This window comes from Mustelus asterias, chromosome 14 (assembly GCF_964213995.1).
Source record: "Mustelus asterias chromosome 14, sMusAst1.hap1.1, whole genome shotgun sequence".
In the NCBI taxonomy this organism is placed as follows: domain Eukaryota; kingdom Metazoa; phylum Chordata; class Chondrichthyes; order Carcharhiniformes; family Triakidae; genus Mustelus; species Mustelus asterias.
This window is the reverse complement of record NC_135814.1, coordinates 38,048,110-38,073,419: the sequence shown is the minus strand read 5'-3', so window position 1 is coordinate 38,073,419 and position 25,310 is coordinate 38,048,110. Positions and strand designations below refer to the sequence as shown.

The following is a 25,310-nucleotide window of genomic DNA, read 5'->3' as shown; positions in this document are numbered from 1 at the left end:
ATTACCAGCTCAAATCAAGAATTAATTTAGGTCCTAGAGGCCAGCTGAGTTGAGCTACTGAATTTGTTTTTTTGCGGTTTGAATTTCTACCAGTTCAGCATATTGGCTTGTTCTCATTATTTCATTCTGCCGCTGACCTTAGGCATCACAAGAGGACTGGCTATCTAACACTGCATTTGTTTTTGAGTTGGGTACTAGGCAAATACTTGTATGCTGCCAATGATGTGGAACTGATGATGCTGTGAAACTGAAGCCAAAGTGTATGATTGTGAATGTAAACCCCACTACTAAACCATGCTCAGCTTTTTTCCATAGAATTACCTTTGAAACTGGTTCAAGTAAAACTGATGCCAAATAATTCCTGGTGTATATTTATTAAAAGCATTTGTAATCTGTTTACCAAACGTACTCAGCCACAAAGCTAAGAACGCTTGCCAGCACTAATCCACCAATATTTGAGAAACATGCATAACACTGCAAACACAGCATGGAAGCATATATGAATTTAATAAACAAAATTCAAGGAAAATGATTCACCCTAAGATCTGAATGTACTTTAAATTTTGGACTTTTTGTTCACAATTATATACATATGGATTTCTGTTCCATCTTAAAATTGCAATCCATTCACATCATCATGATTAGCACCAGCTACTCATCAGAGCAACTGTTGTTGAGGGCTTTAATTAAAGACGTGCTGGTTAGATGCATTGGCCATGCTAAATTCTCCCTCAGTGTACCCGAACAGGCACCTGAGTGTGACAACTAGGGGATTTTCACAGTAACTTCACTGCAGTGTTAATGTAAGCCTAGTTGTGACACTAATAAATAAACTTTAAACTTTAAAACTAAATTTAAAAAAACACAGAAGGAGGTCATTCAGACCATCAGGTTTGCGACAATATTTTTTGAAGAGCAATCCAGTTAATTCCACTCCTTCATTCATTCCACTTGGGCAGAGTTTAATAGCCCCTCCTGCTAGACCCGCAGAAGTCAATGGTCCTTTGAATGACTCACTGCATTATCTGGTCCAACCTCTGCTGCAATGGAGCCAGAAATGTCTGCAATTTTCTTCTCTTTCAGGTGTTAATTTAATTCCCTTTTGAAGGTTATAATTGAATCTTATCAATTGCCCTATCAGGAGGTGCATTCCAAATCTGAACTAAAAGTTGCAATTAAAAAAAAGCTTTTCCTCAAGTTGCCTCTGGTTCTTTTCCCAATCACCTTAAACCTGTGCCCTGAATTTATCAACCGATCAGCCACTGGAAATAATTAATCTTTATTTACCACATCTAAACCCTTCATGATTTTAAACACTTTGATCAAATCTCCTCTTACCCTTTGGTACTCTGAGGAGAACATCCTCAGTTTCTCAAATTTATCCATGTAACTATCATCCTTCATCCCTAGAACCATTCTAATATATCCCCTATCCATCCGCTCAAAATTCTTCAAGTCCTTCCTAAAGCATGGTGCCCAGGATTATACAGAATACTCTGAGGGTGAACTAATATTTTATATAAGCTTAATGTTCTAAAATCCCCTATGAGGCAAAACATCCTCTCAGCATCTTTGATGACCCTTTATCAGATATATCTCACTCATATTTGGCTGGGCATTTAAGCATACTATGGAAATCATAAGAATATGTAATGCAATGTATTTTTCATTGTTTGTGCAATAGAAATGTTAGGCATAGCCGATGCCTTTTTTTTCCTGTTACGAAGACTGGTTGAGGTCCCTTTTAAATTAAATCAGTGTCACAGTTTAAGGTTAAAGTTTATTTATTAGTCACAAGTAAGGCTTACATTAACACTGCAATGAAGTTACTGTGAAATTCCCCTAGTCGCCTCACTTTGGCACCTGTTCGGGTCAATGCACCTAATCAGCACGTCTTTCAGACTGTGGGAGGAAACTGGAGCACCCGGAGGAAACCCACATAAATATGGGGAGAACGTGCAAACTCCACGCAGACAGTGACCCAAGCCGGGAATGGAACCTGAGTCAGTGCTGTGAAGCAGCAATGCCACTGGGTAACTTTATTTCAATTCTTCTATTTTTGCCACTTCGCAAAATAATACAGAGACCAGAGAGAGCCCATCTGAAGATTGCAAATGAGCTGAGGCTGATTGGTTCCAAAACCCATCCAAGTGCCAGGTAGAAATGCCAGCTTGTCGAAGGTGCACTTGGCTAAGAGGAGAATTGAAGGCTCTCAATTCTTCTTTCACCCTTTTCTTCCTGCCTTTGGCTCACTTTCTCTGTTTATCCTACTGCCTCCCACCCTGAGACAGCCTGTGCCTCCCCACACCTTTCTCTTTCTCTCTCCTCCTGACTGCAACCAATTCCGGATTCCCCTCAAGTTGATGTCTTCCATTAATTCTCGAGAAAATTCAGCCTGTGCCATGTTTTTCTTTCCTCTAATCTTTATCCATGACATTCAGCTCAAACACATGGGCAATTCACCAGTCTGCAGCACTGGCTCGGTCTATCAGGCCACACCCTGGATCTCATCATTACTTTTCTCCCTCTTCTTTGCATTCCAAGAGAGAAGTAGCAGAGGAGATTAAAAGTCAGAGAATAATGGAGAATGATAGGGAATGGAAGAAGAGTGGAAGATATATGCAACAATGTACAAACAATTGAGACCATTAAGGGAGGGAACATTTCTTTTGACTTACTGTAAATAACCCCACAGGGGATCCAATCATTGCCTCCATAAAATGTCTAGCATGTGTTTTGTCTCCAAGTCACACCCTGGCATAAATCTTTGGGATAATTTCTCATAAGTACATTTTTCAGCTGATTAGCTCAATTTTCATAATTAAATTCAGCCTGCAAAGTCAGACTGGCATTCTTACAACTACTTTCTTTAATACTTAAAATAGCTCTACTGCTTCCAGAGAAATTAGTTCTGGCTTCAAAAGCAGAATTATAGGGCTGAATTTTCCCAGAAATTGGCAAAGGCCGATAGGAGGTGGGAAAAGCGGCACTGAATCCGCTGACAGCAATGGCGGCTTTCTCCACTGTATAGTCCCAAACAGCAAGGGGCAGGTCCCGCAATGTATTGCTGTCAGGGAGGCCTCTGATTTGCTTGCTCTGCCAGCAATGTAGTCCCTCAAGGGTTGGGACACCATTTTTAAAGGCCATCCCAAGGCAAAGGAGTTCAACCTGAAACCACGCTTGGAGCTGTTTTGACAAAGGGTCATTCAGGTTCAAAACGTTAGCTCTATTCTCTCTCCACAGATGCTGTCAGACCTGCTGAGGTTTTCCAGCATTTTCTGTTTTTTTTCAGATTCCACTATCCACAGTAATTTGCTTTTAACTTTGACCATTTGACAGTCAAATAAACATTTAATCTAATGACCCTCTCTGCTAGCCAGATTAATGATTCTAAAATGTATAACTTTAGCTCAGGAAAACTATCTCTGTGCATATAATTGCTTTTCCCTCTGTCTACAATTAAACTACTCAGCAAACCCGATTCGTTCTGAAGGATTTGAAAAAAACTTAATGAGGAGCAAAGATAAGCAGTTCCAACTAATATTAGAACGTTGTATTATCTTTAGAATGTGTTTTTAAATACATTAGAGAAGAACTTGCAGCTTCCACTTTTAATTAGTACAGAGCCAGGTTTCTGAAACTAATGCAGTGCTGTATTTGTGCCCACAGACAGACTGTCTCTGTTTATGTCTATCTTTCTTCTCAACTTGCTAATTCTTTTGCCCACATCAATGTTCCATTTACTTGACTTATTATTTTCATCAAGTTTGATCTCATGAGCCTTCGTAGACTTTTTTTTCAATATTCACCTCTCAAGTTATTTTTCATTGCTCTTTGCTTTACCTACTAAGTTCTTTTGGAATTCACTGTGATAATGATTCCGTTTCCAGAGGTAAGGAACATATGTCCGCAGAGATTATATTCGCTTCCCTTCCAAATGTGTAACATCAAACTCTTCTATCATTAGTGACTGACAACTAGTCAGAACAGCAATGATTGCAATAGTTGCTTATCCGTGGTATTTGATATTAAAAGTAGATATTTCTATTCCAAAATTATCCACTTGAAAGCCACTGAAATGGTTTCCTTAATATATTGGAAGGAATCACAGAATGTAATTCCGATACATCAGCTAAAATGAGTGGGGAATGCTACCATCAGTCTAATAAAACTTGAGCAACTGAGGACAAATTTTACCTCCTTTTCTCACTCCAGCATAACTCAAACAGTATGCTTTCCATATGTGTCTGGCATGATAGCACTGCAGCCAACTGTTTTCTCAGGTTCGGCTACATTACATAAGTTGGGCAAGTGCCAGAAAGGACCATCTCTTCAGATTTGATGCATATACGAAATAGTGCTTGGGATGTAACCTTGGACTGGTGGCATCTGGGAACAAAAGAGCTCCACACAGTGCCAATTTGCTATTCAGAAGATTTCAAACATAGTTTCTATGTAAGATAATGAAGGAGGAGACTCAGAATTCTCAGTAAGTTTCCGTGATTGGAGATGCGTTCCCAATGTTCTGCCAGAAAGTGCAGTGAAAGACATTATGACCTCACTTTGCATTATCTAAATGGAATGCAAATAATTGCATCTGTTTCATGTAGGAGTTGTGGCCCATATGTTTGGCCCCAGGGAACACACATTATGTGCAGAAGGGAAGGAAATCCAATATATGTTTCCATCCCTATTTCCACTCTGTAATGCTCTGGGAATTGTTGCATGCAGAATATTATGGACAGAAAAACTGGCCCTAATTTATCATTCAAAGTTAGTGTCCATACCATAAATTAATATAATCACAAAATGAGATCTCAAAACAATCAGTTAAAATTTACTCATTCAAGGACCCTACTGAAGATAGCAGCGGCTTGACCCCTAGCATAAATCAACATCATTTTCAGATTGCAGCTGCCCTGCAAGTGGAGCAAGTTAAAATTGGCCAAATTTAGTCTATAAAATGCCTCTTATTGTAATGGATCACAAACAGAAGAACTTCCATTGTCCACAATACAGATTCCCTTCTTTTCATTGATAGACACTGGAAACTGACAGATGATTGAGGGTGCCCACATCTTAATGTTGTGCACATGACATAGTAATATCAATGCATGGAAATGAAGACAAGTTCAATATAAATAAAATTAATTAATTATTCTTGGGCTGTTGGGTTGATTTACGTTAGGCACATGGAAGTTGGTGGTTGTGGACTCAGAAATAAAGTAACATTTCACACAATTCCTTGCCCCATGAAATTCTCCAACTAATTGAGAAGGCAACTAAATGGAGTGCAGACTTTGAAGATTTTATTTTAGTTACAAGCTTTTATTCATCTATATGCCGACTGCAATAAAAAATAATGGATTTAGTTTTATAGGCATTAGAATCAAGCTGTAAATGATAAAGAAAAACTATGGGTTGAATTTAAACCAGCTGATTGTGACAGGAAATATGATGGCTGGACCCAGTTAATCATGGGAGAGACGTCTCTCCAGCCGTGCTCACCCCAAGAGCGAAAAATCCGCCCGAAGATCAACAGATCTTTGTATGGTCCTGTCCCGCCTGTTACGATTCCTGTGGCAGGTGGGACGGAAAAATTCCACCCTAAGCCTTAATCTCCTGGTGGCGGGAAAAGCTCCCGTCATTAAGGCAGAGTCAGAAAGGCGCTGATATGAGAAACTCGTCCACTCATGGTGGGATGTCAATTAAGATCATTAATGAGCCATTTGATACCAATTATCCCTGAACCCACCAATCACAGTGTTGGAAGATAGGCCAGTGGGGGAGGCGCCCCCAGAGCTCCAAAGTCCTGGGGGCAGGGCATTCCAACTCTGGGGTGGTCTTCAGAGTAAAGCATTCCCTCCACCACCTCCCACCCCTTCCTGCCCGAGATGGGGAAAAGGTTAAATGTCATTTTCCCAACCTACCCACCATCTAAAAATTGAGGCTAGGCAGGATAAGGCTGTTAAGTGGCCATCAAGATTCCTGAGGCCCTGCCTGCCGAAACATCCAATTGTGTCTGGATTTGGGCAGGCAAGTTCCTGAGGGAAATCCCATCCATTCAATTTTACCCTCTGCCCTGACTCAGAACCCTCCTTGGGGGAGCGTAAAATTCTGTCACATGTGTTAAGGACAGGAGTGGGGTTAATTTGGACAGCATTAGTTTCTTCCTTCACCACCCATCCATAAACAGAAAGGTGTTTTGATTTACATCTCCCTTTAGAAGTGGTGGCACATTCCCCAACCCTTTGGTTTTGGTGTAATTCAGTTTCCTATTAATACCCTCACAGCTAACTTGAGATAGGATGAACTCAAAGGATTAGTATAATTACACATGCACAAAACATGGGAAGAGGGTCACAGTGTTTTATCCTTTGCATTCATACAGTACAAGAGGGATAGTGAAAAGAGGGATTTAGAGTTCAGAGACCACATAGAAAATAACATAAATATTGTTTCTTATGAGTCCCAGAGTCCAGAATCCAAATCCAATCAGGTATTCATTCATGGAGATTAGTGAGCTGAAAACTGATGCTGGATAATTCACTTTTCTGGTGGTGTTGATTTCTGATGATGGGATAAGCATGCAGAGATTAATCAGTCTTGTAGGTACTGAATTTCCAGTAGAAGCAGTGTAGATGGTGAAACTTGAATTCAATAAAAATCTGGAATTGGGCCAGAGTTTCTTGTCTGAGAGACTGCTATTCAGATACTGAAATAAGAAGTCCAGCAAGGCAATATTACTGGCTCCACTAACCAGAGGCTGATATCACATATCTCCCACCTCTCCACACCGTCTTTGACAAGGATGTGAATCCCTCATCTGCAACACCAAGATTGTTGAATATCTCAACCATTGAGAATTGAAAGGAAGGTTGTGGGATCCTTTGGCATGGCAAACAAACAGACTCTTGTTGGCCAGACTGGGTTATGAAATGCAGGTGGCCTTTGCATAGCTATCCTTGAATTTGGTCTGTGCAGCCCAAAGGGGTCAATAGTAGCTCTTTATGGATAACAAAGTGCAAATTTCTCTAATACTGTTCAGTAGCTCCTTTTAGAGGATATTAAGAGATATCAATAAGCATATCTCTATATATATATAATTTAAATATATAGGGTGAGATCTTAGTCCCTCATACATGACTCCCTCATTTTTGAAGGACTGCTGTTATGCATTCTTAACCACCTTACCAGCTTTCTCTGCCACTTTCAATGATTTTTGAATGTCTGCCCTAAAGTCCCTCTGATATTGCACCTATCTCAATAGTACCATTAAGATTATACTGCCTTTCCATATTGTTCTTCCCAAGTGCATTACTTCACACTGAGATGCAAATTGCATTTGCCATGTGCTTGCCCTTAAGTAGTTGGTTAACACAGAAATAATACACCTTAGCCAAACAAAGTTCATTGCAGCTTGCATTTATTTTTTCTCACATAAAAATATAAAGATATAGGATCCTTGTAAAATATATCAATGTGCCAACATTCCCATGGTATTTAAAGTCTGTGGAAACTATACATTAGGGTAATGTAAAACTTACCTGATTGGCAGTTTCGCCAATGCTGATACAAAAGATCATTTTAATCTGATTTCTGAAAGAACCAGATGAATTCAATAAAACGGTCAGATATCAGTCAACTTGAACCTTATGCATGGCCTCAGGTACCGGGAAGTGGTGTTTTAGTCTGTATCTATGAAAACAGACTGAACAAGTTGGTTGTTCCTTCTGTACGAGAAACTGACAACCTGGATGTAATTTGCTTCTTCTTAATGTGTTTTTTTCCCTGTTCCCATTTCCCTTTCGTCTTCCCCAAGTGGCCTTTTCTTCCACATAATCTCCACAAGTAGAAGCTGTATAAACGCAAATGTATTTTATAAATTAATACTTGAAAAAATAAACACATTGAGGTGATCCATGGATAAGTTCAATAGTAGGTCAAGAGTTTCTCAAACTTTTGGTACAAAACACAAAATGCAGAAGTAAAGGAACAGAACAGGATAGCCACCCCTTTATCTGCAAATTAAATCTCAATCATGGAGTCTTCAGTACTGCAGTATAATGTAACTTAAGTATCAAAATAGCATACAGCTTCCTAAATAGCTCAATGTGAGTTCATGATTATCTGAGCCATACTGATAAGTACAGTCCCACTTTTAATCTGTAATGTTAATTTTGTTCATCTCAGCTGGTTCAACTTAAGGACACTAATCAGTTGCAGCGATCAGAGTAAACGGAGTAATATTAGCTCTAGCTCCTGATTGTTATCCCATGATCCCTGCTGAAAGTCCCTAAGGAGCATTAGTGAACCAGATGGGCTTTTAAAGACAATCAACCCATGGTTTCATAGTCATCATTGGATTTTTAATTCCAGATTTTTATTGATTTCGAGTTTCACCATTTGTCGTGGTGGGATTTGAACACCGGTTCCTAGAGCATTACTTTGGATTGCTGTTTACTAATCCAATGACATTACCACTATGCCATCACATCCCCATATGATGCTTTCTGAGGATTGAACTGGGTTAGGCTGTGATGCTCCAATTCAAATTTAAATCCATATCAGGCACACATTAGAATGTAGATTGGACCGAGTGAAGCCACTACACAGGATTGCTTGCATACTAAACATCAGAAGCAGCAGGTGAGAAGCAGAGCTAACTCCTCCCAATGTCAACAGATCAGATAAATTTGTTCTATGATCTTTTCCTAACTAAGATCCTTCTAAGATGGAATAGCTTTTATTCACTTTATATTGCCAGAATTGGACAACAAATGCTGGCCTTGCCAGTGAAACTCACACCCATCAATGAATTAAAAAAACCAAAAAAACTCAGGGCCCGATTTTACCATCACGTTGCGCCCGTTTTTGGGCGCAAAAACTTGGTAAAGTCGGGTATGAGGTGACTAGCACGATCCGCGCCCACCTCTGCTGAGGTTCCCCCTTTACCAAGGCCCAAAAGTGACTGCGATCAGGACCATGCATTTAAATTGACTTAATGGGCTGCACGCCCAACTTTACCAGCACTTCCCCCTTTATCACCGCGTTCGTCCATCCAAAATCGGCACGAAACAGACATGCTCCGTATAAATCCAATTCGGGCGTTCCATCAGTGAGGGTTAGTGAGGAGGTAAATGCCTAGCGTTCCGAGCCCCCCACCTGGATGGCCAGCCCCGATCGCCCTCACTCCTTCCCTCTCCCAGTGATCCCAATGCAGAGTGGCAGCGGGCCTCCCCTACAACCAATCGCCCCCCAAAAAAACCCTGCTCCCCCCAGTATGTCCTGTCCCCTTCTGGCCCCGCCCCCTTGGCACTGCCCAGTACCCAGTGCCAAGGTGCCCAGGTTGGCTCGCACTGACCAAGGGGTACCGTTCTTACCCACAACCTCCTGGGAAGGCCTCAATGGCCTCTCTTCTCTCCAGCAGGGTCGTGAGCCTGTTCCCCATTAGTGGGGAGCAGTTGTAAACCCCGCTAGAGGAACCGCTCCCAGCTTGTGGGGGGGAGTTGGTGGGGGGAGGGGGCGGGGGAAGGGGGGTGGAGGCAGCAGATGCTAGTGGGCCTGGAGAATTCCGTCCCAGGCCTGCTAATCATATGGAAATGTCAAATTCCATGACATTTACATATGATAGCCAGCTCCGCACTGATATCCAGTGTGGATCTGATTACGTCAGAAAACTTAGGCTGGGAGACGTGCGGAGACCGTGACACCCAGTGGGGATCCTGCAAAATGGTCGCCACTGATGTCTCCCGGCCTTCTGTGTTACTAGAGCAGTATAGCAGGCTGTGAAAATCGCACCCAATATTTGCTGAACTAATTCACCCAGGCTTGTGACAGCACTTCCCCTCCTGACCACTTATATCACTGAGATGGACAAGTGCAACTGAGCAAACCTCTCAGTTCAAGGGAAATGCTGGATGGGTAATAAATGCTGGCCTAGCCAGTGATGCCCACATCTCCTGAATGAATAAAAATGAAGTCAATTCCTGGAAGTTCCTGCCTAACAGCTTGATGGGAAAGCCATTACCACTAGAATTGTAGCAGTGCATGGAGAAAGCCCACTAACACTTTCCCAGACAACTAGGGCTGAAAAATAAATGCAGCATTGCCCACATCCTGAGAATAAATCAGAAAAAATAATATGAAAGTGGTGGCCTGAAGAAAATTAAAGAAAAGTAACTGAGCGTTTCTAAATATTTATTGAAAAGTGCAATATCCTGTTATTATCTGTTGCCAATCCAAATGATTTGGCACAGTTCCTCATAGCAACCAACAGGACCAAGAAGTAACTTATCCACAAGAAATAACTTGTCTATTATTAACATATTGACTTAGAAAGACCACAATTCCCAAACAAAATGTTGTTCTAGTGAGTGTACCTGATAAAAGAAAGAAAAGAACTGAAATGATTCCATTCCAGTCAATACCTAGCCAAGTTTCCACTGTGGTGAAAAAAAACACACAGATCTTTTTCAAATTAGAGAAATTACAAAAGCTTATTTCATACTTGTAATCTTCATAGCCTGGATATTACTATCAGCTTACAGGTTTACACTGGCTTTAATACAGGAAATTGCTTAAACACCTATGAACTTGTGACTACAATGCTTTGGGGTGTATGATAGCCATGGTAAACTCATTAAGATTATTGTTTATTAATGGAGGAGACCACAAGTTCAATTTCTATGCATTGGACATACGATACTTTAGTGTAAGAATTACAGTGAAGGCTATTTCTCACATGCCAGATATCAGAAGGAACCTCTGTAGAGTATACTGTTACAAATATCTAATTTCACAATTCATGTGTTTTAGAAGTATAACTTTTAGTTTTAGAAATTATAGTGTTAAATGTAAGATAAGTGGTTTGAGAAATTGGTAAACACCCCGAAGTTAATTATGATTTCATAGATAGTCCATTTTTCTGTGAAAAGGTCAGATGTAGAAATGTGAAAGCCCCAAATAATGGACCATTTTCCCCAAATTTCTTGGTCAGGATGTCTTCCAAAATGGTTTAAATTAGTTATGTAGTTCCCAGATCAAAGAGCCTGCCCGCCCATTGGCCCCACCCCCCCCATTGGCCCTACCCCCAATTGCTCCCCCCCCCCCATAGTCCCCAACCCCCATTGGCCCTGCCCCTATTGGCCCCACCCTGTGGCATTGCCCCCATTGGCCCTGCTCCCTGGCACTGCTTGGTGGATGGTGTCAAGGTGCCCAGTGGACATTGCCCAGGTGCCAGGCTGGCAGTGCCAAGGTGCCAGAGTGGCATTGCTAGTCTGGCACTGCCCAAGGGGCACCTCCACCTTGCCCTCGGCCTCCCTGGGTTCCACCGGCAAGGCCAACATGACTGTTCCCTGTTCATGGAGAGCAGGTGTTTTCTTCGCCGGAGAGAACCTCTCCCAGGGAGGCCATAAAGGCAAGCGAGCCCAGACAATTGAGCGCTGGGCTCACTAAGCAGATATAAAACAGTATTTACATAAATTTAAATAAATTAATCAGCCTCTCACCCATTTCCGGCGAGAGGCTGACCATGCCGGAAATATGGATCTCATAAAATCGTGAGAGCCGAGAAATCGGTTGTGATCCTGAATTCTCGGTTCTCGCGTGATTTTACCAATGATGGGCAGGGTGAGCTGATAAAATTCCACCCATCATCTTCGGGACAGGCGACAGTGATCGATGATGAATGTTAAAGTCACACAAGGTCAAGTGTCAGTAAGCCAAAATAAATTACTATAAGGAACATACACGTTTCTCATCTTTACTCTGCCATTTGAAAATGGTGACGAAAGGAAGTTTTTAAAAGACCCTTGACTACAGCTTATAAATTGTTTTTATTAGCTGGTAACTGTTGAGCAAAAATTGTACTTAGAAAATAATTGTAATATTAGCATGGTTAATTGCAATGAAAACTCACCTAGTTAAAAGTGAAAAAGTATAAAACTACAACAGGCCTATCTGGCATTAATGAATAAAATAAAACTTAGTAAATGGAAGTGCAAGATCTGTTGATAGATCATGAAGTTATAGACATAGTCATAGAGGTTTACAGCATGGAAACAGGCCCTTCGGCCCAACTTGTCCATGCGGGCCTTTTTTTTAAACCACTAAGCTAGTCCCAATTGCCCGCATTGGCCCATATCCCTCTATACCTATCGTACCCACGTAAGTTAATGACCTCAAAAATTTTTTTATCTAGTAGTTGTCACTGAGCTAGTTTTAAATATGGTGAGTTTTTTCCTAGTTGTTTGCCTAGACATGGTCTGCTTCCCTGTAAAAGTAAAGTCAATTTACAAAAGCTTGCAACCAATATTTGCCTTAAAATGGGTGCACACTAATTTGGCAAACTGACTTAGTTTTGTGCTGAGGGTAATCACTCTTCTACATTCAGAAGTATATTAGGATAATACCGAGGATGCCCAAAACTGTTTCTGGCTGATCTCAAATTTCTAATTGCTTGATGGATATGAAGCTGGAATGTTCCACTGTAACCTGAGAGCTGCAAAAATGTATTAAAAAGCAGGGTTATAATGTTAAAGAAAGAAACTGAAAAAAGCTGGAAGTCTTAAACAAAAAATAAAAATGAGATCTGACCATTAATCAAGCCATATCATGTGTGTCTAATAATTTAGATAATATGGCGAGAGAAAATACTTATAAATATATAAAAAATGTTCACATATATGGTAATTGATAAAAGCTAGTTTAAAAGTTTCAAAGAACATTAAAGTTATGTTCACAGAGAAGGTAGCACAGTCAGAGCACCACATGGAAAAGTTAATTCTAGGATCATTAAAATAAATTACTTAATCTGAGTAAGTTAAAAATGAAGTGGCACATGACTGCAGGACAATTAAAATGGTATGTTATTGCTAAGGTGCAAAAAGGCAGGACATCCAGTGAAATATAGCATTATTCCTAGGCTTTATTTTTAATTCTTGTAAAGCCGTGTTTGAATCCGGCTTGTATTTTCCTTTTCAGATGTTCTTTTCAGAATTGACGTACAAATCTTGGCTCAAAGAAATAGTAAAATTCCATGATTTTGATTACCAATGAATTGTGGGTTCCTGAACAAGCAACAGCAACAACCTTCAAAAATGTAACACTTTTAAGGCATGCTACAGGCACCCTATCGGACAAAAATTCACACTGAGTCACATAATGAGATAATAGGAAAGAAGTAGTTCTAAGTGCTTCAAAGGAGGAGAGAGAGAGGTAGTGAGGCCTTGAAAAGGAATTCTAGAATCTAGGCATCAGGCAAATGCCACCAACGGTGAAGTGATTAAAATCAGGGATGTTCACAGGGACAGAATTGAGAAGTGCTGAGATCGCAGAAGGTTGTACGGCTTGCTGAAAGTTACAAAGATGCAAGGGCTTTGAAGGGTTTGAAACAAGAACGGGAATTTTAAACCAAGGTGTTGCTAGGTCAGGAGCCAATGTTGGTCAGCGAACACAGGTCATAGAGACTTGGTGCAAATTGGCTCACACGGCTCTTTGCAACGTCAATGCTCTTGTACATGAGGCACATGCAATACGAGGGTAAGATGGTATATTATTGATGACACTTAACACATTATTATGTTGACCCAATTCCTCCCCCAGTGGTACAGTACTAAACACAATTACTGGCTCAAAACACAAGGTGACACTCAGAATTTATTTGATGGCAGCAAAATATATGGTTGCAAACCCTTATTTTTCACATGCTGTTATGATCTAGTATGTGATGGTAATGATAGGACTGGAGGGAAGGCATCAGAAAACCATCACAACTTTTAATTCAGCATCTGTTTTCTGACAGGTCAATAAAGGAAGTAAACCATGTCAAATTGTTCGTGCATTGATGCCCCAATTATTATTGCTTGCTGGATACCCCTTTAAGATCGGCCTAAAGATGCATTGTTAATAACCAATTCTTAAAGGAACGAGTGGCAACATTGTCAAAATTATTATTGACTCTTTCCCCCAAGAATTTCATCACTTATTAATTCATTTTTTCTCATTTATTTAACTGTGTGGTGTATTGCTTACCATCAGCTAGTTCAAAATTTGGGTTCAGGGAAGCTACTCAGGGAATTTCAAATACAGAGATTCTTTCGAATGGCATAAATGGGTAGGGGTTTTAAGAGGAAGCTAAAGTGTCTGAAAAAAGCATATTGTACAGTTTTTTAAGAATATGGATCATGTAGGCTAAACAAAGATACTGAATAAATATTACCAATCTATTACAAAGTTTCTACCTGTTGCTGTTGATAAATATATTAGACACTTTAGGAACATTTAAGCGGTTATTGGATAGGCACATGAAGCACACCAGGATGATAGGGAGTGGGATAGCTTGATCTTGGTTTCAGATAAAGCTCGGCACAACATCGTGGGCCGAAGGGCCTGTTCTGTGCTGTACTGTTCTATGTTCTATGTTCACTCAGCTTTCATCGGATTGTCCACTGATTGGTGCTTGTTGGTGAACAAACAGCACTGCTAGGTTCAACAGGAAAAGTTCGACTTATTTCTTTGAAGATTATTGTTACTTGTATAAATTAGTTTATAAATGAAATAATAGCGAGTCAGCATTTGGTTTCTGTTTCTCTTTAACAACTTGTTTTGCCATGGCTCAGTTTAGTTTAATGTTGACAATACTCCTGACTAACTTACAACAGTGGGTACAAAACTAGCCTGGACTACATTGTATTGTTGCACAAAAATCTCCATAGCAGTGAATAGAGAAACAGTGAGTAACTGGGAATACAATTCAGAAAACCATCCAGAAATGTGGTGTAAATTACAGAACAATATTTTAAGTGGTACTTGACAGGAATATTTTTAAAATGAGTCAAATTTATGCTGCCAATATTGCTTACTGCTCAACTACAGTTCTCTAAGTAATTTAGTAATCTTCCAATTTGATCTTTTATTGGTACATTTAATGGTGTCGCAATTAGGAAACTAGTTTTCAGTAATATATTCTGAAAATGGAACTCTAGGGGCTCCTGGCTTTTAGATTTGTCACATAATGTATGCACATTGTGCCTGTTAACCAAGTCTTACGCTTTTTAGTTTAAGCAAATAGTATATTTACATAGATTTGGCAACAATTCCCAATTCATATTCTTGTTTAGAAACATGATCCATGATTATATTTGGCTTATGATGGAAAGGCATGGGTTCAATTTTAGTTAGGAAAACAAGCTGTTTTTAATCAGCTTTTTTTCACTCCAGTATTGTCTCATCCAAAGTTTTTGAAGTTTATATTTTGATGTTTTGCATTTGCCTCAGTAACATCTGGAACTCTTTCATAAATGCACAATCTTTCTTTTTTTTATGTTTGTGCAGCTTTATTAAATCACCAAAGGCTTAATTTGCAATTCGTCATCTGGATTTAATTACAGTTAATATGAATGATGTGGCAGTCAGAGTGTAGCCATGGGGGGAGGGGATTGGGACACTAGTAACTCCAAGAAGTTAATGTTCTTCCTGATAGAAGATTTTAATCTAACTTTGTCAATCTTAGCCTCTTATACTGCTCCAAATTACCTCTTATATATAACTGCTGATACAAAACTGTGTTTGATTTCCTCATTAGATATGCATTGAACTAAGTAAGGTTCAAACAGGCTATAAAGAGAAGCACAGAGTTCAAGGTTGCAACTTTTGCCTTCATTTTATTGGCACTATAAGTGCTATTTTGGCTCCAAAATTCTGTCCACGGCTGACTTGCACACTAATGCATGTATGGTGGGGTTGGGGGTTGCCATTTGAGGGTGCCTCTTTTGGTAACGGGATTAACATGTGTACAGGGAGCATCCACTGAAGGGTGTAAAGTAGACAGATTGCGATGTCAAGCATTGATTTGAAGCGAGCACTGCCAATTTGGAGCTCAGTGCTCCACCTAATGCTGCCCTGAAGGACCCTCCAAGCTGCTGATGATCCCCATTTAAAGGGATCGTCAACAACTTACAAAATAATTGCTGACTTATTTTGACTGGCAGTTGCTATGATTATAGTGCTTTGTGGTTTCTGGTATTCTGCGAAGTTGCTAAAATCCACCAGGAGTAGTGTGGCTGTGCTGAAGGGCTTCATCCTGGCTTCAAGGATTCCCAAGCATTGGTGCAATGGTGTGTGTTCCCCTTAATCATAACATGGTTGGGACAGTAAGCAGAGGTGACATAGAATAGGACAAGCTGCTGGAAGAGTAAGGAGGAGAGTGGAGAGAATGGCTCTCAGCAGAAGGTCATATTTGTCCAGAGTATTCAGGAAATGGTTCACCTACTTGAGTCAGGAGTCTGAAACCTGCCACCTGCTGCAGCCAGAACTGTAGCCCCAGGACAAGACAAAGGCAGCATTGAGAGTGGCTGTGAAGGGTAACCATGGCCGAGACATTTTATACATTAGTCTCCTTCCAGAATGGTGTCTCAACAACTTTAGTAATCTGTTGGGGAACAAATTGTATTGAGAAGCTGCAAGCCCTTTGGAACGTGCTGTCTGCAGCCAAGATGGCAGCAGTCCGAGCTTGCTTTACAACAAGCTGACCTTAAATGACTGAAATCTGAGCTTCTCTGCAGCACTCAGACATTGCATAATTCCCTTTATACAGTTCACATTTATATTGTATTGTTTACATTTTTCCAAGTCAATGGCCCAGGTTTTGCGATAATTTGAACTGAAGCTATCAGTGCTCAGCATTATTATGGTGGAAATCAGATTTTTGGCACCCACACATGCACAATAAACATGGAAACTCGCGTTTCCTGATCCTCTCCGGATTTTCCGTGTCACCATTGTATCTGATGGTGAACACAGGCTGAAAATCACCCCAAACATGTCTTTTTCTCGGGGGCAGTTCAGAGAAAATAGGTGTGCCTCAAGATGTTCTTATAGAGTCATAGAGGTTTACAGCATGGAAACAGGCCCTTAACCCAACTTGTCCATGCTGCCCCTTTTTTTAACCCCTAAGCTAGTCCCAATTGCCCACATTTGGCCCATATCCCTCTATACTCATCTTACCCATGTAACTGTCTAAACGCTTTTTAAAAGACAAAATTGTACCCGCCTCTACTACTACCTCTGGCAGCTTGTTCCAGACACTCACCACCCTTAGTGTGAAAAAATTGCCCCTCTGTACCCTTTTGTATCTCTTCCCTCTCACCTTAAACCTATACCCTCTAGTTTTAGACTCCCATACCTTTGGGAAAATATATTGACTATCTAGCTGATCTATGTCCCTCATTATTTTATAGACCTCTATAAGATCACTCCTAAGCCTCCTGTGCTCCAGAGAAAAAAGTTCCAGTCTATCCAATCTCTCCTTATAACTCAAACCATCAAGTCCTGGTAGCATCCTAGTAAATCCTTTCTGCGCTTTTTCTTGTTTAATAATATCCTTTCCATAATAGGGTGACCAGAACTGCACACAGTATTCCAAGTGTGGCCTCACCAATGTCTTGTACAACTTCAACAAGATGTCCCAACTCCTGTATTCAATGTTCTGACCAATGAAACCAAGCATGCTGAATGCCTTCTTCACCACTCTGTCCACCTGTGACTCCACTTACAAAATTGGCTTGATGACTGAAGACAGAGGGTGGTTGTCGAGGGTTGTTTTTCAAACTGGAGGCCTGTGACCAGCGGTGTGCCTCAGGGATCGGTGCTGGGTTCTCTGTTATTTGTCATTTATATTAATGATTTGGATGAGAATTTAGTAGGCATGGTTTGTAAGTTTGCAGATGACACCAAGATTGTTGGCACAGTGGACAGTGAAGAAGGTTATCTAGAATTGCAACGGGATCTTGATCAATTGGGCCAGTGGGCTGACAAATGGCAGATGGAGTTTAATTTAGATAACTGCGAGGTGATGCATTTTGGTAGACTGAACCAGGACAGGACTTACTCAGTTAATGGTAGGGTATTGAGGAGAGTTATAGAACAAAGAGATCTATAAGTACAGGTTCATAGCTCCTTGAAAGTGGAGTCACAGGTGGACAGAGGCCTTTGGCATGCTTGGTTTCTTATAGTATAGAGGTGTGCCGTGACATATAGAAGGTTGGAAACTACTGCTGAGAAGAGTGGGCTCCAAGCTCTGCACAAAAGCCTGTGCCAAGTTGATGTCGCACTCCTCCATGCTCCTTGACATTGAGCGTTTGTCAATGTACCAAGCATTCCATTGTGCATACTGTTTGGTCTTCTTCTGTTGGCCCCACTGAACATCTCATGGGAGTCCTATATAACAGAACTCATGTGTGACCTCACCACCCTGTATTACCCTTGATGCCTGTCCTGGCTGCAGCCCTCTCATGTCCAGTGACTCACCACATGCAGACCCCCATCCCCAAACCATCCTCTATGGTATGAGCAGTATCAATATCTGAACTGCTGTCTATGAGTGTGAGAGCCAGTGATGTGTTTCTTCATCATCACATTCATCTTGCTCTGCGAACTCTTGCTCTTCCACCACTGGCTTGGTTAACGTTCTTGGATATCTGAAAGGAGAAAGATATAAGGGTAGGTTTGTGATTGTTGGAGTTAGGGGGAGGAATGCTTACACATTATCTGCAGCTTGTAAATCAAAAGAAATTGTGAGATGAGGAGGAAATGGGATGTGAGAAAGCGGATTAGCTATGAGGGTAGCATCATCTTTGATCATTTCAGCCCCACCAGTGACCACAGCCTCAGCAAGGGGAACCCTAGTGAGGAAGCATCCATCATGTGAGGACATGCAAATGTGTCTGTCTGCCACTGATTATCTCCTGCTGCCTCCGGTTGTGCGCCAACTTGTCCTGCAAGAGAGATGGAAGTATTTTAGTGAGTGTGTGCAATATGACTGGATGGTTTGGTTCTCATAGTTGATTTGCAGGCAGTGTATTCAAGTTGCGAGATGTGGGTCTAAGCCTTGTAGCAGTGCATGAGGTTGAGATGAAGCTATGGATTTTAGGTGTGAGTCATGATTGACGGAGATTGTTGGTAGGTGAGTGCTGGGTGTGTGGTAGGTGAGTGCTGGGTGTGTGGTAGGTGAGTGCTGGGTGTATGGTAGGTGAGTCATAAAGTCATAGAGGTTTACAGCATGGAAACACCTTTTGGCCCAACTTGTCCATGCAGCCCTTTTTTAAAAATCCCTACATTTGGCCCATATCCCTCTATACTCATCTTACCCATGTAACTGTCTAAACGCTTTTTAAAAGACAAAATTGTACCCACCTCTACTACTACCTCTGGCAGCTTGTCCCAGACACTCACCATTCTCTGTGTGAAAAAATTGCCCCTCTGGACCCTTTTGTATCTCTCCCCTCTCACCTTAAACCTATGCCCTCTAGCTTTAGACTCCCCTACCTTTGGGAAAAGATATTGACTATCTAGCTGATCTATGCCCCATATTATTTTATAGACCTCTATAAGCTCACCCCTCAGCCTTCTATGCTCCAGAGAAAACAGTCCCAGTCTATTCAGCCTCTCCTTATAACTCAAACCATCAAGTCCTGGTAGCATCCTTGTAAATCTCTTCTGCACTCTTTCTAGTTTAATAGTATCCTTTCTATAATAGGGTGACCAGAACTGTACACAGTATTCCAATTGTGGCCTTACCAATGTCTTGTACAACTTCAACAAGACATCTCAACTCCTGTATTCAATGTTCTGACCCCTGTTGTGCCATCGTTCACTTTTCCTCCTGCTCAGACTCTTTTCCATTAGCAGTACAACCCCTGCTCCATACAGATTAGCAGGTGTAGCTTAGCAAACAAGTTTGGAAACTTTTAAAAATGGATTTCTATAGAGTAATAACTGTGGTTTCTGGTGTATATGATACTTTAAAATAGTTCCTGATTTCGATATTGTTTGGAACTTCTCTGGGTTCATTCCTGGCCCTATACTTTGATTGGATTAAAAGTTCACTTTCTTTTTGAATGAATCCAACATGTGACTTTAAAGAGGGAAGTAACCAGTAATGGAAACTCACACCAAACAATTCTCCATGATAATATACTAAATATTGTCAAAACGTAAATTGATATGAGTATGTGGTTTTGCATCTCTCTTAATTTTCTGCTGACCATTACCGCACCAAGGCATTTAAAGTAGTTTATTTATTCGTCACAAGTAGTCTTACATTAACATTTCCTCTTAATGTTACAAACACAACTTTTACAATACGTACTCTATTCTATTTTCCAAATAATTTCACTCCCAATTTCTACAGAATCCTGTATCTATCAGTCTAATCCGCTCCCCTTCCGCCTCTCTGATTCTTTCTGCTTCCCTCCTTGCTCTGCATTGCTGAGGTTAGGGGCAGAAGTAAGATACATCTATTTTGTTAAATCTGATTTTTGTTAATTTTTTAAAGTGTTTATCTGTTACACTTTCTGTTCATATCCATGTATTACATCTGTGAAAACTTACATGCAAATAAATATCACAGGGTCTTCAGGAAAATAAAGCAGCTCCTTTAAAATAGTTTCATTGTTAACAATTTAATATAATTCTGTTTGACTTGCTTAAAAGAAAATAAGATGCTAATGGGCTATATGCCATTCAGCCTGTCATGCTTCTGCCAGCCAAAAATGAGCTATCCAGCCTATTCTCACTTTCCAGCTCTTGGTACATAAACCCGAAGGTTAGGGCACTTCATACGCATGTCCAATTTGCTGTATTCTTGTTTCTTTGTTTTACAGTTTTCAGTACTCATGTCCTTACTAGTTTATTGGAGACAAACCTATGCAAATGGTGTGACTACACTAAGCCAATATGTGAGGACAATGTGTGTTACAGCAATTGTACCTTGAGCTCCTACTGTGCGAGTTCAGAGGAAATTTGCGTTGCCATTTGGTAAGTGTTAATTGTAACTTTCAATTTGGTGCATATGTGCATTTTGTTTGAGTTATCTGAAGTTGCCAACCTTACAGTGAATTCTTATTTTCCTTACATATTTGTACATTTTTATGAAAACCCTCTCCCATTCTGCATATTCAGAAGATTTTGTTCTTTATCAGCACTAGGTCTCTTTATTTAAGTCAACATAAATTACAATTCTTGTTATTGTTAATGACTTATTTTGGAATCCTGCTTTTTGAGCAGCTGAAACTTAAAGCATTGGATTCTGCAGAATATAGTGCATACAACTGAAACTGAAAGCTACATTAAGATGTAGAAAAGTCTATTGTGCCACCAGAATTCATTAGTGACATGACTAATAAATAATTTGTAGAACAGTTTTTTACTTTCAATCAACTTTCTTTCCTAGGAATAGCATTTAAGTGTCGGGTCTTCAATATTTTGCTCTTACATAATTAAATTACATTCATCCAACTCCTGAGTATCGCTATACCACATACCACAGACTAGACAGAATACCTACACCCAGGTCTCCATTTTAAGTATATTCTCCCCTTTCCTTTTTGATTTCACTCTGGCAGGACCATAGCTGGCAAAAGAAGGAAGTGGGATTGGAAACTCCTTCTTGGGTCATTGAATTTGCTATGTATCCAACTACCAGAATCTACACAAAGTGCCCTGGGTTAAAATACCCTCTGATATTTCCTTCTTGAATATCATAAATCACTTGGCTTTTCCCTAACAGCTTTGCCTTATCCCTCCATGGATAACACATTGCAGCGCCAATGCACATCATCCCGGTAAGAAATATTTCACACAAATCGCGCACTAGTTGCTTTTTATTTACAATTTTCTTCTTTATTTACACATTCCAACAAAATAACACTTTGCACAAAATATTGGTTTAGGTTGATGATTAAGAAATTGTGAATGATGATTCTGAACATTCCAGCTTGTACTTTCATTCCACATGACATTCCAATAAACCTTTGCCATTCTCCGTAGGAAAAAGGATAATGAATCCACGAGTGTTCAAACAATGTGTCACTATCCACATTTACCAGTGGAGGACATAATAATCACAACTTACAATACAACGGTTTGTATCATGACTCAACAGCCCACAGGGAAAGGAATGATGTATGTCTGTGGTTGTACCAATGAGCAGGAATGTAATGATAAACTTATATTTAAAGCTAACCTAAATGGTGAGTATATGCCTTTTTCTTGATAAAAATCTTTCTGACAATTTTATTTCATACGTTGCAGTTATCATGCTTCATTATCTCACCTCTTTTCTCAATCAGCAAATTAGTAGATGTTTTGACAAAGTTGGCAAATGACAACTATAAAAGTAAAAGAAGTCTGGATTATTTTAATTTATTAATTTTGAAATAATAGGCAGAAGTTTCCATCTTTTGCACCGTATGCAGGCTGAGGCTGGAAAACCAGCCTGTATTGGCTGTACAGCTGGCTTTCCTCACCAGATAATCCAGCATTCTGTGCAGAGAAAATCTGTAGGTGTGGCTCATGCCGTCATGCCGATGTGGCAGGGCCGGAAAAAGCTGGAAACCAGGAATCCCAAGATCAAAGGATGCCTTGATCCACACATACAAGAGGAACCCCCTCCCCACAGACAAAGCTGTACTCCTAACAACGGACATGGACACGGATGACCCCCGCCAATGGACATGGCAGACACATGCACATGCACATGGGGAACTACCCCAACCGATAAGGGGAACCACCTCCAGAAATGAGCTGCTCAGAGGGTCTCCCTACCATGCACTGCCCTGGCACTGCACTCTGACACTGCCACTGGCACCCTGGCCCTGCCCCTGGCATCCTGACACTGCCTTGACATACTGGAACTGCCCCATGGCACCCTGGGACTGCCTCATGGCACTAGTGGGTTATGGTGAATGTGAGTGCAAAATTGCAGCAAATATCACCTAGTGCAGTCATTTTACTTGGATACTCACAGGAGAGGCGATGGCCTAGTGGTATTATCGCTAGACTATTAATCCAGAAACTCAGCTAATGTTCTGGTGAGCCAGGTTCGAATCCCGCCATGGCAGTTGGTGAGATTTGAATTCAATAACAAATATCTGGAATTAAGAATCTACTGATGACCATGAAACCATAGTCAATTGTTAGAAAAACCTATCTGTTTCACTAATGTCCTTTACGAATGGAAATCTGTCATCCTTACCCAGTCTGGCCTACATGTGACTCAAGACCCACAGCAATGTGGTTGATTCTCATCTGCCTTTGGGCAACTAGGGATGGGCAATAAATGCTGGCCAGCCAGCAACAGCCATGTCCCACAAATGAATAAAAAAATATAAATTAAATATTGTAACTATTGGCTGTAAGTTGCAAGTTATACATGTGCAGAAAGATTCCCCCTTCTGTTTGAAACTTGTACACTCAATAAAATGGTGACATTTTCTTCCACTATTCCTCCTTTACTAAATTTGCACACACAATATTGTTGCCTCGTATTCCTAGAGAAATGCAAGTGGGTGAATTTTATTTGACCAAGGAAACTGCACAAAAGCTTCCCTCACTTCACCTCTCCTCCTCACACTATATACTGTTTAATTATACCTATGTTCAATATTTTTCATTGCTGGTAAAGTTTTCTCAACGTGTATCCTGGGAATTATTCTGCTTATAACACATTCTACCATGTGTTCAACCAATAAAAGTGGTTATAAAGAATATTACATTCCAACATATGGAGGCAAATAATAAGCACAGCTCAAGGCTATCTAGTAACCAATAGATACCTTTTGTGTTATAAGTGATCACAGACTTTCCTATAACTTTAGTGTTCTGTGCTAATGGTGCAACATAAATTTATTCAAGTCAAGCAATGTCAATTTAAGTGCAAGCTATAAATATTGTGATAGTTTTGCACCCATATGAACACGAGCAAGAAGAAATGGCTGTATAACCCACCAATAATTACAGACCATTCTAACAATTGTCTGAGGAACAAAACAAGTAGGGAAAATAATCTTCAAGAAAGAATGATGCTGCAGCAAATTTGAACAGCAACATATGATGGCGTGGAGTGTTGCAGTGTGGATTCGTGATCACCATTCCCGCATTACTGAGCTCCCAATTTCAGGTTTGTTGCTGCTGGGTAGCTCCAAGTGGAGTCCAAATACCTCCTCATGGTTTGGTATCCCTTTCAGCTTTTCACATGTTACATGGGGTCACCACAATGTTGGTTGATCACCTTCTTAACAGCCATTATTTTTGGATTTGGTGGGTGGTTTTACAGCCAATGCTCTTCCAGCCGCTAACCCTCTCCATTTATCCAGACTGGGGACCAGTACTGATACACGCTGGCTACAGCAGTGACTGGGTTCTTTCGTAGCCTGGATCAAGTCCTGGGGCAGGACTTTCCACACAACCTGTCACTTATGTGGTGGAGGCAGCCCGCCGTAGGCCGGGGGCAGGATCTTCTGGTCTCACCATTGTCAACATTTCCCATTGAATGTGGTGTTACAGGGATAGGGCGAAGCAGAGGGCCTGAGTAAGATACTCTGTCAAAGAGTTGGCACAGGCCCGATGGGCTGAATGGCCTGTTCTGCACTGTAGGGATTCTATGATTGCACCCCTTGCTGCCAGCAGGACTGCAAGATCTCACTAGGATTTTCCAGACAATCCCGTAGCGGCGGAGGCGACCCACCATTGGCCAGATCCCGCTGTTATCAATGGAGTTTCCGTTGAATGCACCCCTCGCCGCTGGAAACCCACCGCAGGGGTGCGCCATCGGCAGGACTGGAAGATCCCACTGGCATAATGGCTGGAAAGTCCTGGCCCTGGATTGGGATTTGAATCAAGGGCCTTCCAGCTCAGAGGCAGGAGAGCTACTGAACCATTCCAGCTCCCAACCAGATACTTCCCATAAGGAAAATAAATCAGAGCTCTGAAGCAATTGTAGAACAATCACATGACCACCCCCCGCCCTCTTCATCATACCTTAAAGTCACACTTCCAAAACTCATTATTATAACACTTCCCCCTAAATCATTCACCACATTAGTGCTGGTCTTTGTGGTGCTAATGTCTTTGGATTGATACAAGAAAAAATATTGGCAAACATAAAAAAATAGAGTTATTGTTTCTCCCGATCTATTTTCAATTTGATTTTGATTTTGAAACATTTTCATTGTCAGGTTTGAGAAAATCACTTTGTTAGTTGTGATTTTACAATAGATTTTCTTTGTTTTACCGAATAGAAGTAAACAGAAAAGCTAAAAAAAAATCACCTTTTCTGTTGCATTATAAATGTAACCTTAATGCACATTATCCTATAAAGATAATATTGTGATACACCACGACAATATGCCTTTTTGAGACTTCAAGACAAATTAGAGTGGTATAAATTTACCTGGATTACTTGTTATTGTTTGCTTTGGCAGAACTGAAAATCTACTTGAAATATTTCAATTTTGAAATTAAACATCCAA

General features: G+C 40.6%; 1 protein-coding gene across 1 annotated transcript in view; it reads left to right on the top strand.

The window, feature by feature from the left end:
* The window catches only part of tgfbr2l (transforming growth factor beta receptor-like), a 57,893-nt gene that overhangs the window by 8,882 nt on the left and 23,701 nt on the right, over nucleotides 1-25,310 (top strand). Inside the window, exons 2-3 of the mRNA XM_078229172.1 lie at nucleotides 20,664-20,817; nucleotides 21,829-22,031. Coding sequence (XP_078085298.1) covers nucleotides 20,664-20,817; nucleotides 21,829-22,031 — 357 coding nt within the window. The remainder of the gene's footprint in view (nucleotides 1-20,663; nucleotides 20,818-21,828; nucleotides 22,032-25,310) is intronic.